General features: G+C 39.0%; 1 protein-coding gene across 1 annotated transcript in view; it reads right to left on the bottom strand.

The window, feature by feature from the left end:
* igsf9a (immunoglobulin superfamily, member 9a) overlaps positions 1–14,361 on the bottom strand; it is a 93,045-nt gene that overhangs the window by 72,040 nt on the left and 6,644 nt on the right. Inside the window, exons 2-4 of the mRNA XM_005941374.2 lie at positions 11,170–11,264; positions 10,845–11,045; positions 2,844–2,990 (exon numbers count right to left, since the gene is read on the bottom strand). Coding sequence (XP_005941436.1) covers positions 2,844–2,990; positions 10,845–11,045; positions 11,170–11,230 — 409 coding nt within the window. The 5' untranslated portion in view covers positions 11,231–11,264. The remainder of the gene's footprint in view (positions 1–2,843; positions 2,991–10,844; positions 11,046–11,169; positions 11,265–14,361) is intronic.

Raw genomic sequence — 14,361 nt, 5'->3', positions numbered from 1 at the left:
CCTCTGGTGCAAATTACTGACCTCTGTCATCATTTTAAGTGGGGGAACTTGCACAATCGGTGGCTGACTAAATACTTTTTTGCCCCACTGTATATCCTTACTGTAGCTGTATATGAAGAATATTTAAGGTTTTTTTTTACTTACTCTCTGAAAATAAACTTTAGTATATTATTGACTAATAAAACAGAAAAAGAAGTATGTTCTTTTATCTCGCCAATTCAAACCCGTGACAGTCGCACAGATTATTATTGAAGGGGAGTGCAAACAATAGGTAAAGCCCATACTTGCAGGGCATGCCAGCAAAGTAACATCCAAGCCCTCAAGTACACAGACATCATCTATTACTATTCTCACCCCTATCCTGATGCTCACACAGACCAGCTCGGTGAAACTGTCTCTGCCGCTTTGATCTGAGGCGCACTCCTACTTTGTTCTGTATGTTTGTGTGTGGAATCATAGCAAAGGTTTTCGAAAATATAGATAAACTTCAAAGGGCAAAAATAATGATGCATATTTCATATTACGATTTATTATTTACACCTATCAAGAAGTATGACGCTAACTCTAGTCAATGACTATTCTTTCCAAAATCCAGGTAAAAGAAGTCAGAAGTTATCCAAATTACCTGATCTGTTAAAAAAGTTTAGACACTATTAAAAAAACAAACTTCTTTTAACATCATGTTTGTTTTCTTTCAGTTTAAGAGGTGATTTTTTTATGTAGTATATACAGCAGTTACCTGATGTGTGGAAGTTCATACGGTAGACTGTAAGCTAAAAGATCACATTTGAATAATATAAACTTCTTTATATTAATATATATTATATAGAATGTAGCCTAAAAAATTAAAGGAATTAAGTCATGTTTTCTATGTTTCTTCCTTTGGAAACCAATACAATTTAACAGCTAAATAACTCATAATCTTTACTTTAAAAATCAAAACATATCAGCAAGTTTTGTAAATGGAAAACATGTTGATAATTAACATTTACATGATCTGCACACTTTAGCACTTTTTCTTGGTTGTTTTCATAACTGGTCAGAACTCTGGGATAGAATGACCTTTTTCTCTTTTCCTTGAGGATGGTCGTGTGGGTCCCGGGCTAAAAGTGGCAATAAAGGAAGCACTGAAGCACCTTTCCTTAGTATGTGGAGAACGCAAAAAAGCTCTTATAATGGTTGCCGTGCAGATAGTCCCAGCTTACTTGGCTTAGTTGGGAACCTTCCCAAGCAAATTTGACTATTCAACCACACCCCAGGTCTTGCTTTCCATTCTGACTGCACCGCCTTTCCTCCCGCCTTCTCCCATCACTGAATGTAATACTGCCACATCCCAAGCTACAGGAATGCAGAGTGAGCAGTCTGCATTAGTGCATTATAGTTTCATTTGTTGCTAGCGTGAGGGGTTAGCTGTTGCCTGGTAATTGGTTTAAAATTGAATGTAGATAAAAAAGCTGTATGACACACATCTATCTGCATGCTCATTTTTGGTTCCATTTCTAGTCATTTCCATTTTTATGCTTGAAGCACTCAAAATATTTTCAGTTTAAAACACGCATTTAGACATGTGAAAAAGAAAGTCTACCCTCACTTGTGTGTAGACAAAATGCCACAATGTTCCCAGGAGTGACTATTCTAGCTAATTAACCCAAAGGTCAGATCGTGTATTGCTCAGAGAAATTACAAAATACCCAAGAGGTTAAACTCAGACTCTACAGGCCTCAATTAGATTAGTATTTTTATTTTAGCATTGTTAGTACATAATATTGCTTCATTTAGTAATTTTTTTTTCTATACTCAAGCATTTCTTTTTACTTCACTTGCCTAAAAAGAGTTTTTCTTACCAATTTATCTTTTTTAATTTCCTCTAATAACTGTGGTGTGGTCAATGTTGCTAGCAGCACTTCAGGACTGACTACTTTGTTTTACGTTTTATCAGCGTGGTTATTTGCTAACATCACAACTGAGCCTATAATATAGGCATATAGCTCATGTTACATTTTGTTTCTTGATTTGTATAATATATAAATAAATGCATGTGAATGATATAAAAAGGGGTCTTAAAAGTAAAGCCATAAAGAAAATGTGCCTAAAAACTGCATTCCTTGAAATCTCAGAAAGGGGCAACTCCACTGGCTGCAAACATAAGACAGGATAAAACAAATTTAAAGACATGTTCTTTTATTTAATAGAACATGGTAATTTTGTGAATTAAGAACCTATTTAAAGTAAAATAAATGACAAAAAGGGCAGGATTTAGACCAGGATTATTAAGTCAAATATATGCATCAGCAGTGTCCTTTTGTCTTTTTAGTCAAATCAAACCCTCACTAAACAAGGAGGAACAAAAAAGACTACTGTTGAAGAAGCAGAGATAAAACAACAAATGGATGGCTGAGTGGCTGACGTTATGTCCATCTTTTATATACTGTATATGTGGTAAATACACTATTGAGCTGCTAAAGAATCTAAAGTTGTTGGTATAACATGACCAAAATATAAGTTCTAAGCTGGATGTGTGCTTCTGTTGTAATGATAGCAATAAATCAATCTCATCAAATAAATTGCAAACAAGACATAAGAGCAACATTTCAGCTAGTAACAAAATAGTACCAAGGCCTCAGGCAGGCTTTCCTGTGCTGTAGTAAAAGTTAGCGTTTCTCATTTTCAGTGGTTTGAGTGACAAACTGGTCCAGGGGGCTCAGATGGAAATTACTGTTCGAATCGGGTTCAATCCTGTCGTTTATTTACATTTTGATCTCTGGCTTACTGTAAAAAAGCCAACTAAATTCTTCTTTGAGAGCAGCCATGATGACACACACAAGCTGTTCCATTAACCTCACCAGTAACAGAAAGTACAGTCCAGGTGCCATTTTGCAGCTCATCTGTTGGCTTATCCAGTGAGAGGATTCGACACTCATACAAGCCCTGGTCAGCGAGCAGCAGGCCCTCCAGCCTGAGGGTGGTGATTCGTACCAGAGATACTCGCCCTGCGGAAACAGAGTGCAGGAAAAAAGTGAGAGGGTAGGTGCATGGAACGTGACAGAGGAATAGCGCAGACAATTGTGACTTCACTTGTCAGGTCTCAGGTGTGTGCATCTGTTGGTCTGTGATGCTTTGTCACACAGGAAATGAATAGTGTCCTCAAATGGTGCCTTAAAATGACCACACAGCAACATATGCACAAGCAAACACGCAAACTGCAGCACACATGCACGCACAAACTTAGAAATCTGATCTCCCTGTTGCCAGGTGACGGCTCCCTGGAGCCAGTGTAGCTTGCAACATCAAGCCTTTATCTTTTCCAGTCTGCAGCCCACATCTTTCCATGTCCATCTAGTTTTTCACACTTTAACAGACACGCAATTGTCCGGTGACCCAATAGCATGGGAAAGCATGGCCAAAGAGAAACTGTCAATGAACGCACTGTGTTAGAACACACAGCCTCTCACTGCACCATCTCAAAATGAAGACATGTAAACAGAAAGCAGACTGCCCCGTGGAAGCCTGAGACCCACTGGGATCCCTGTGCTATGATGGTAATTATTAACAGAGGCTCTGATTTCTGTTTACTATGACAGGGAGGGAAAGCCCTGACAGTCAAAAAGAACCAGGAAGTTGGAGTTAGGTATGCTGACACTGATAACACAGTGTATTTACTTTTCCAAGCCGCCAAAGGGGACAAAATCCACAGGGGAAAAGTGAGGTGGGGGTTAAGGTAGAGTAAAGTACACATGAGCATACACTCAGGGGATTAACACTTTTTAAAATCCCACCCTTTGACCTCTGGCACCTTTTTTACTGCTTGCCTGTTTACGAGATCAGTTTGATATGGGTCACTATTGCACCTTAGAGGAAGGGTTGTGGTGCTGCAGGGATGTTGAGGAAACATGACTGGGAGTGATGAGATAAAAGTGAAGAGAGGGGTGGAGGGGAAACAAGAGCATGGCCTACTGCCATCACTGCTGCTGTTTGAAAAATGCATGATAGCAAAGGATTTGAATGCAAGGTAAATTAAGTGTGAGGCCACAGAAACAATACAACACAGAGGCAGAGACAGAGGAAATTTAGACTTTAGACAGTGTGCACGACTCAGACTGTCAGACATAGATTATTTGTGCTGAGAGGCACTGTCTGAAAATGTGTGCATGCATGAGAATCAAGTTTTAACGAAAGGTAAAGTGTGCCAACAAATCAGGAGTGTAGTAAAATGAAGGCAGTCTGGCTTTGCATTGTTGATGTAAATATAACAACAACAGCATTTCCATTTTTGTCCTTCAGCCAAACTCACTCCTGACCATCAAAAATAACACCAACTATTAAATATAGGGTGTTAATCAGTCAGAATAATTTATGATACTATATTGTTAAATAATAAGTGGCTATCTAATGGAATAATTTATACCCATAAACTGTTAAATACGAGGTGGGATCAAAAGGATCTGCTAATCGGCCTATAAAAAGCAGAAACCGTACCTGATTTAAATTTGGCCGCTATCTCATTGAAGGTTGTTTACTTGTAAAGTGCTGCAGTGCTCTCATCCCTGCTGGGATGCTGATGTTTGGGTAGAGAGCAAATATCAACTTCAGTGTCAAACTGGCATGTTGAGGATCATCCCTGGTGATGAGAGCTGGGTCTCCTATGACCCATAAAATAAACAGCAGTCTTTAGTGACTGGATTGTGTACTATGAAAATCATCCAAATTGTGCAAATATAGACATACACTGTAACATCCTTCAGTGTTTGAGGAACAAATCAGGTGCAAACAACCTGAACTGTATGAGGATCTGCTTCAACCACTGAAGATGATGGAATCTTGCAATCATTACTTACCACCTGTGCTACTATCTCTCTGCAATCCTGCCCCCCTTCCATCTACGCAAAATCAAATAAGGAAAATCCAAACTGATGGTCGGCTGATTTCACACAGGAGAAGAGATCCACATATTGCAAATGCACACGTAAAACTGGTCAGAACAGGACCAGACAGGAGCCACATGTAGCAGCAGTGCTGGAAGTAACGCAGAGTTTCATAAGGAGGTAAAGAGGATATCATCCAAATTTAAAACAGATATTGCGTATCTGCTTTTAATGGAAAATTGTAGTCATATAGAATAATTGAGATTTTAACAGATTTTTCATTTGTTTTGCCGATTCTGATGCTCAGACTATGCTGATCTCTATATTACAGGCAGTGAATTTTAAGTTCTCCTCTTTTTCTTGCATTCATATTCTACTTTCAAATGCAGCAGTCTCCAATAGTGTGTGGCTGCATAGCAGCAGATCTTTACAGGTACCTTAGAAAAACTGTTGAAAGCTTGCCCTAAAAAACTTGCTTTGAAACAGTGTTCACCGGGAAAAAATGATGATGAACCTAAATTGGAAAAACAGACACCCAGCCTGCACCAACAAGACTCAATACTTTTCCTTGTCATGTTCACTGCTCCACACACTAAAAACATTATAAATTAGCCAAAGAGCAGCTTTGCAGGTCTGAGACTCATTCAGCTATCCTCCTTTCAGCTCAATTCAACATACCCCACACACAAAAACATGGCTGAATATAGTGAATATAGTGTCTCCAAGTGAAGCCGCCTAAAGGCATTATTCCTGAATACATTCTCAGGTGACAGGGAAACATGAAACCATTCAGTGCTGTGAAGAAATACAACTCTCTACAAATGAAGGAATTAAGTCTGAAATGAAAAGTCTACTAGAATACATTATTAAAAGTGATGGTCATTGTCTTTCTTAAGACAGTAACTCTATGAGGGGGAAAGGAGCCTCTTTTCCTTCAGTAGAGATAATTAAAAGGCATCGTTTTATTTCAGATGGACTAAGACGAAGTAAGATCTTTTACAAAAATCACATCAGCTCAAGACCATTTTTTTTTTACATTGAACCTTAAAGAGTTTATGCCTCATCATTACTGTATTTTAGCCACAGTACCTCGTAATTTTTATACATTTTATGTTTTTTAAAAAAAAGGAAAATCAGGGCAGGGATCACAGCACCAAAATGCTTTAAAATTCCAAACAAAAACACCTACTCTTATGAAAAGACCACAGGTTTGAGGTCCTTAATAGAGCTCAATAAAAAACAGGCACTTTACTGACAAAAGGGACATTTGGAGGACTGCGGAGTGTGCTTTTTATTTTTACCAGTTTTATTCAGAGTGAAGGATGCACCAGAGATATTGATTTTCTTTCTTCCAAAATGGATATGTAACATTTTGGAGATGACGTTTTCAAATTCTAAAGAAAGGCTTCGGTTGGGTGGGACGTATCTCAGGGGGAAAGTGTCTTGTTTTCTGTGACAGGGGCTTGTATGAAAAATTATTTAAATTCAATACCATTTTGCGCAGCCCAGACATTTATGACCCTGAGAATGTGATACTCATGGGCAGCAAGCCCACATCATCTCTATAAGATGTCGTCAGCTCTTGGCAAGCTTCGCAGAGGCACTCTGGTTTCGGTTAGAGAAAAGAAAACGATAAGGTTTCACTCCTCGTTTTTGTTTTTTTGTTTTTTTTTGTGTGTTAAGCTCTTCTGTGTCATGGTTTTAAATTTGGTATTGAAGGTCTCTGACCCTGTCAGACGCTGAGGTCTACTCACTGCTGTAACGAACATGAGTAATCCCAGTGAAGGCTCTAATGTTTTTCCATGTGAAAAAGGAAGTATTAGCCATTTCAGCTGTGCGTAATGTGTTGCTCCTGCACACAGGCTGATTATGATGGGATTTGAATAGGAAGAGCTTGTGAACAGTGCATTTATACAGCTGTATTTACTTTTTTATAGTCAGCAGCTGTATGGGTGTTGAGGGACTTTCTGTCCTTTCCACAGAGAAGATGCTAATCCTTTGATCTTTACAGCTCTATTACACAAATTTATTTAAGCCCTTTTTAGCCCTTAACCCTCTCAGGGGAGCAATCAGATGAAAATCTAAAGTAACTCACACTTTGCAAAGCTACAAACACGGCCAAAAGACAAGGAATGTTGATGGGAGAGGTGGACTACATGTAGAGAAGTTTAATCAGTTTAAGGTGATGAAAAGGGAGGAATGATGGAACGGAAAAAAATGAGCCTCAGCAGAGTGAATCACTTGGATAACTTCCATTAGAATCACAACAGCTAAACAACAGTTGGAGACTGAGTCCTGAAGCCAAACTATTGAGACACCCGAGAACATTCATGGCCCGAGGGGGTGAAATACACACCAGTCGTTCCATCTCTAAAGCGTTGGTTTCCCATGCTGCACCTGTTACTCCCACTGGTACCTGTGAGAAAGCTTTGCCTCAGATGGGACAAAGCATCTTTTTCAAACCTGTATAAAACTGCAGCTTTTTGTTTGTCGCCTGAGAGGCATGTGATTAGCAAACCCGTCTATTAAAGCTGCTGCTTTTCCTTGAAGAGAGCTTTGTAGTTGAGTCAAGTTGAGTACAAATAGTGTAATTTATGGGTTGAAGGGCAGGCATATTTTTATTGGGCTTTTTACTAGAAGCCTTCGTCTGAAAACTAACATGCAGTGTAATGAGCTGCACGTTGACGGATTGTCTTGAGAGTAAGTGACAAAAGGCTACTGCTTTTTATGAGCCGGGGCTGGAATTAAAGTCTGCCCCACTCCCACTTACGATAATTCATCAGCTAACGTTTGCCCCGACTTTATTACTATGTAAATGTCTGTGTCATATTTCCTGCCTGGGTTGGGCAAGGGAGTGGCATCCAGCTCGCATGACAAAGGCCTTAACTCAGCTGAAAGTAAGTTCTGATCCTTTGACAAAGAAACACGTAATGCCGGTGTTTGCAGCTCATTACCGTATCCTAGAGCAATCAATGGACATGACACCAAAGAGATTGGTACACTGTACACGGAAAGTGACTTCAAAAATGAAGCTGGAATTATTCTATATTAAAAAATGAATAGTCCGACACCAACAATGAATTGATGTAACTGCCTGTTACTGTTTATTCAGCGAAAAACTGGTTTATCTCATTCCTCTGGGTGATAGAGTTTCATCGTCCGACCGTGTATTTGCATTGCACTGGGTGGCCTTTTGTTCTGATCACAAGCCCTGCATTTTATTTTGAGTAAATTCTTAATGCATTACAGCATCTCTGGTGCTGTAAGTGCAAACACAGCACACAATGTGTAATCCACAGGTGAAAATAGTCCTCAACAAATCACCATTTACCCCTGGCAAGGTACTACAGTGTCCAGCAACTTTTCTAAAAGTATTGATTTAGTGAGTTCGGCAACAAATTGTTGTTTTTAATCTTTTATGGGATTTGTAGGCAATAATCATTTAGGAATCAGCAATTACCTGTATCCAATAGCATTGTTGTGTTTGTGACTAACATACAGCCCCGTTTTAATCCATTGATTTCTTTAACTGCCCTGAGCTCAAGCAAGAAATCTAAACTGACAGACTGACATAAATGAAAAGTCCTTAGGGAGCAGGAATTGTAGATGCATTTTAACATCTATAATTTTGTGACAACCAGGCTGGACTACTGTAATTCATTATTATCAGGATGTCCTAAAAAACCCGAAAAGCCTTCAGCTAATCCAAAATGCTGCAGCAAGAGTCCTGACAGGGACTAGAAAGAGAGAGCAGATTTCTCCTGTTTTGGCTTCCCTTCATTGGCTTCCTGTTAAATCCAGAATTGAATTCAAAATCCTGCTCCTCACATACAAGGTCTTAAATAATCAGGCCCCATCTTATCTTAATGACCTTGTAGTACCATATCACCCTATTAGAGCACTTCGCTCTCGCTCTGCAGGCCTACTTGTTGTTCCTAGAGTATTTAAAAGTAGAATGGGAGGCAGAGCCTTCAGTTTTCAGGCCCCTCTTCTGTGGAACCAGCTTCCAGTTTGGATTCGGGAGACAGACACTATCTCTACTTTTAAGATTAGGCTTAAAACTTTCCTTTTTGCTAAAGCATATAGTTAGGGCTGGACCAGGTGACCCTGAATCCTCCCTTAGTTATGCTGCAATAGACGTAGGCTGCCGGGGGATTCCCATGATGCATTGAGTTTTTCCTTTCCAGTCACCTTTCTCACTCACTATGTATTAACAGACCTCTCTGCATTGAATCATATCTGTTATTAACCTCTGTCTCTCTTCCACAGCATGTCTTTATCCTGTCTTCCTTCTCTCACCCCAACCGGTCGCAGCAGATGGCCCCGCCCCTCCCTGAGCCTGGTTCTGCCGGAGGTTTCTTCCTGTTAAAAGGGAGTTTTTCCTTCCCACTGTCGCCAAAGTGCTTGCTCATAGGGGGTCATATGATTGTTGGGTTTTTCTCTGTATCTATTGTACCAATATAAAGCACCTTGAGGCGACTGTTGTTGTGATTTGGCGCTATATAAATAAAATTGAATTAAATTGAATTGAAATTGAATTGAATATCACATATTGAAAATGACACAAAAAGAAACTTAAAATGATCGGTAATTAAGTTTTAGTGATAGTGATCTATATTTTCGCATACTTCATTTAGTTCTGATTCCACTTCTTCTTTTAGTTCCTCGCATGCACCTTTAAAGTCAGTGCAATATTTGAAACTGCACCGGATCAAAACAGTCTACATTTTTTGTTCCTCATCTTTAATACACATTCCTCAGAAAAAAAAATCTGATATATCTGGTGGCTTTGGAAGCTCTGCCAGAATTTTAAAATGATTCGTGTCGGTATGAACAGTTTTTAGTCACATCGAATGAGTTTATAGAGACTGATGCAACAGCGGGTAAGAAGGGTTTTGAAGAATATTGCAGAAGAGGATTGCTATAGCAGTAATTATACAAATGAAATGTTGATTGCTGCTATCTACCCCCTATCGGTATTCTCATCACTGAAAATAAATGACAAGGTAACAACTCAGTGTTAGTTAGCTGTCTGCTTTGTGCTACCAGCTGAACTGTTTAAATTAATTTTACTCTTTGAAGTGGGATCATCATGCCTCCTTTGGCATTTTTCTTTCTATGACGACATTGTTCTCAAGCAGAAATTCAAAAACACCGAAGAGGTCCATAGGTTGAACTTTTCTTCAGGCAGCACAGCAGAAAAGAAAAACAATGCCCCTGACAAAAGAAAGATCTGACTAACCCAGACATGCCTTCTTTTTCTCCACATTTGTTCCATTGTTTGCAACTTTAAAGGATAACAGGAGCCACACAAAGGTATCCTTGGACTATAGAGGCTCTTTCCCCCTGTAGACTCTTTGTTCTCTGTGCTGTGTGCAGAGTACGCACAATAGGCGATGATGCAATGTTTCACCTCCTTTAACAGTAGCTCCAAATATAACATTGGTCTGAAAAGGACATCAAGGTGTGGTACTGAGTGTATTCTGAGAACCTGATATTGGTTACATTCTTTCAGTTAAAAGAAACTTGGACCAAACCATGTCATATTCAGCCATCATTCTAATATTTTCAACTTAAATTCACTGAGTGTCTTTTGTACTGACAATGGCAATAAATAAGAATCCTTCACTGTTTGAAGTTCCTTACTAAAGCATATTCACATACAGAAACAACTATAACACCTGTAAAAAAAAAAACAAGAGCAGTACCAACATGCAGGGGATCATCAAATTTAGTAGCCATCATTAACAGGAGAAACAAACTTTCTCTACATGATTCACTTACAGTCTGTCCAATAGCTTCTTAAGCTAATTCAGCTAAGCTAATATTCTTACAATACAATATCTAGAGTAAATCCTAAAATAAAAATACAATAATTATACTTTACATCAGTAGCATGTATGTACAGTATGAAGATAAGCTACTTGAGACAATGGCATCAACTATAGCAAACAGTGTATGCATGTAGTAACAGATGCTTACCCTCATACTGTGGATGTACCCGAGGTGCATAAGATCCAAATTTAATCAGAACAGGAATGTCAAATCCCTGTCGAATCCATTCAACCACGTGCTGGGATGCAGAGGACACAACTGCTGGGTCTGATGACGGAAGTCTGCACTCGAGCTCCACGGAGCTTCCAGCCTTTGCCTGCACCTCAGAGGTCAAACCTTCAGTGGTTACTGTTGGGTTTGTTGTAAGCAAAATCAGAGAATATGCTTCAGTTAGTTCACAAAGCAAAGGATAACAGTGAGCAAATGGAGAAAGTACACTGGAATGCAAAATGATATTTGAAAAAAAACTTACGAAATTGGCAAATAACCACCGCCACAGTGAAAGTCTGCAAATAAGATCTTGCCGACCCCATATCTGTCACTCATACAACCTGCAGCATGTTCAATCTGTAGGCAAAAGAGACACAATTGTCACAATCACATTACTTGCTTGGCTGCACACAAGAAGACAGCCATCTGTGACAGATTTCCAAACTAAAAAGTCTACACCAGAGCTGCCACTTCTGTCATAATTTTACAGACACGAGGAAAGGAGCATTCAGATTTTTATACAGCTTTCCAATAACTGGAATTCATCCCATATCATTACACAAATGGGCAGAGCGGCCTCTGCAGCCAGAAAGCTCCCCGGCCTTATATCGTTTTCTGAAAGTAAATTTCATAAATGTCAAATAAATCTTTTGCGAGTCACGTGCAAAGTGACATCTAAGTGTTTTATTTAGAGCACATCAATGAAGACATTTGGCTGAAGCAGCCAGGAGACTCAGCACTCAAGGACAGAGATGAGCTGAGCTGATGGAGCGCAGGCTACAGTTAAGCATTACGGAGTGCAACTTAATGCCAAAAGGCAGCAGCTGATTCAATCCAGTCAAAGTAATCCCTGCTCAGATGTGATCAAATATGTACACAGGAGTGAGGAAATCAAGATGATGGGTCATTTTCAGGTCAGTTCACAGTTTCATGGAAGCTGCTCAATGAAAACTCTGCCTAAATTATTCAACAGCACATTACTGACTAGGGCATTGGAACTGTCCCAATTCAGATCTAAGATTCAGGTTAAAATGTCCAATCAATTGGAATTGCTTTCTGCCAAGCTTTTCAATTCCTTTGATTTCCTTAGTTGCAGATTGCAAAACAATGCCATCAACTGATGAAAGACAAAGCTCTGAACTCCTGTGTCATGTCCGGGCCTTTTCTCTGCTCTGCTTCTACACACAGGGTCGCCAACTGACCTCGTTTCCCTTCCATGTACTCTCTTGTGTTGCTTTTGCAGTATACTTCAGGTGACTATCCATCACCTTGTGAAGCTCCATCTAATCATTTTTGCAGTTCTGCAGCATTTCGCTGAATCTGAGCAGAGAGTACAGCCCTGTACATTTCAGAATTCATCCTTATACTTCATCCATAAACACCAGTGACCCGAGTCCATTGGCAGTCATCCATTCCCATGCCATTGAGAAATGATGTGGCATGCTTCAGATTGTGAGCTGTTCCTTTCCTTCTTCATACTTTTTCCTCTTACTATAATCATCTGTTAGTGATAGAATGTATTAGGAAGAATGTCCTTCCTGTTTTTAAGTATAACCAGTAGTTTGGACACCTACAATCTTTAGAGAGTTCTTGACTTGGCTGAATGTTGTGAAAGGGCTTTCCCTAACCAAAGAAAGAATTCTGCTATCATCAACTTGACTTATCTTCTCTGGTCTGGCCTTTTGGTGTTGCTGAGCCGGCCAGTGAAGTTTTCATTTTTAAGAACATACACAGTACCAGAACGTTGAGTTGGCCACCTTTAAAGTTGTTGCTTTTTCTTCGATAGATCTATTTTGGTTTTCAGCCTGATGATGACCTCCTTTGCTTGCATCAAAATCTCTTTGGATCATATAATGAGTGTTTCAGTGAAACAAAACAAAAAGTTCAACACTTTGGAATGAACTTCAGATATTTATCTGCTTTATTTATTATTATTATGCTTTTGTTAAACCCCTTGAACTAAAACTGAAACTTTGCATTTCAATCACATCTCAATTGTTTGATTGTGGTTCGACTGTTGTGGTGTACAGAGGGAAAACTACAAAGATGAATCAAAGTATCTAATTATAACACCAGTAAATGGCTAAATTTAAACTCTTATTTAACATCCGAGCAAGGGACAAAAGTGATAAACGTGAAAAAAAACAATAATGTCCTTTCTCTCATAATGTCACAGGTGATTTATGAAAAAGCATAAAATGGAAATTCAAATATACCTTAAACCTGTTCTTTTTTGAAATTCTTGACTAAACGAGAGTCAAAAACTCACAGGATTTCAAATTTATTACCATTTCGTTGACAGTTTTCAGACTGTATTTCTTCTTGCCGATATACAGTACTGACCCAAATACCCCCTGTGATGGAAATCTGTTTTTCACATTTCAAAAGTTTTAAAAATTGTAGGTATCAACAATAAATGATCAGTATAGAATCACATCACCTGAATATCATCAAATATATATGGAAACTTTGTTGTTTCTAATGTATAATGACTATGTAGTTTGTACAAACTGGGTGTAAGCACAGTGTTGACTTTAAAAGGTAACAGATTCATGAAGATGATTTCATCTTGAGTGATCTCTGTACTTCCTGATAATTAGCAATGTTATTATCCTTGACCCAATAGCAGGAGCAGCAAAGGCCTTATCAGCTCTCTATAACCATAAGGCTTTTATTGGATTGTTCATTTCACGACCAGGACAAAGTCTGAACTCAAGACAAATAATTACACAGGCTGTCAACAGCTGCTGCGCTTGTTCCAACATATTCACATACTTCAGCAACAGAACAACACACACAGATTTTCCACAAAATCAAAGTGAAAGTCAGGCAAAAAAATAAAAAATTTGATTGCAAAGTGTTTGACAGTGAACACTCCCCTGCTCCTGCCCTTCATCCAGATGGCTTCATGCAAAGCAACACAACAGAGTCTATCCTGAACTTATTATGCTGGATTTAGGCCTTGCATGTTTGCTGAGACTGAGTATGACAAGCCAAGGTAAAGCTTCAACATTATGAATCTGTTGCTTCTCTCCCTCACACAGTGTGAGAACATGCACACACATACAAATGAAGACTCCCTGTTGCCATGACTCAGCTTCCCCATTTGGCTCTTAATGAACAGATGCTCAGCATCATCTACTTATTATTTATCACCCTTATTTGCCTCTTGTTAACTAATAAGAATGGAGATGATAAGGATTCAACACAGAGTACAGATAGTCATCAAGTCACTGATTAAAGAATTATAACCAGACCTCTGCCCCGCATCTGGCAAATACGTGCAAGCTTCAGCTGAATAAAAATGTTTATAGTTTTACTGCTTGACAAGGTAAGGCTTATTTATGTGAATGGTGAAATAGCAAGGCAATAAAGTGGATCCACATGAGTTAAAAGAAAGATTATTTTTGAAAGAGAGGGAAAAGAAAGGGAGGCTACAGCAAGAAGAGGGGGG

Source organism: Haplochromis burtoni, unplaced genomic scaffold, assembly GCF_018398535.1.
Source record: "Haplochromis burtoni strain Fernald_Lab_line unplaced genomic scaffold, NCSU_Asbu1 Contig_298, whole genome shotgun sequence".
Classification (NCBI taxonomy): Eukaryota; Metazoa; Chordata; class Actinopteri; order Cichliformes; family Cichlidae; genus Haplochromis; species Haplochromis burtoni.
This window is presented reverse-complemented; position numbering and strand designations above follow the sequence as displayed.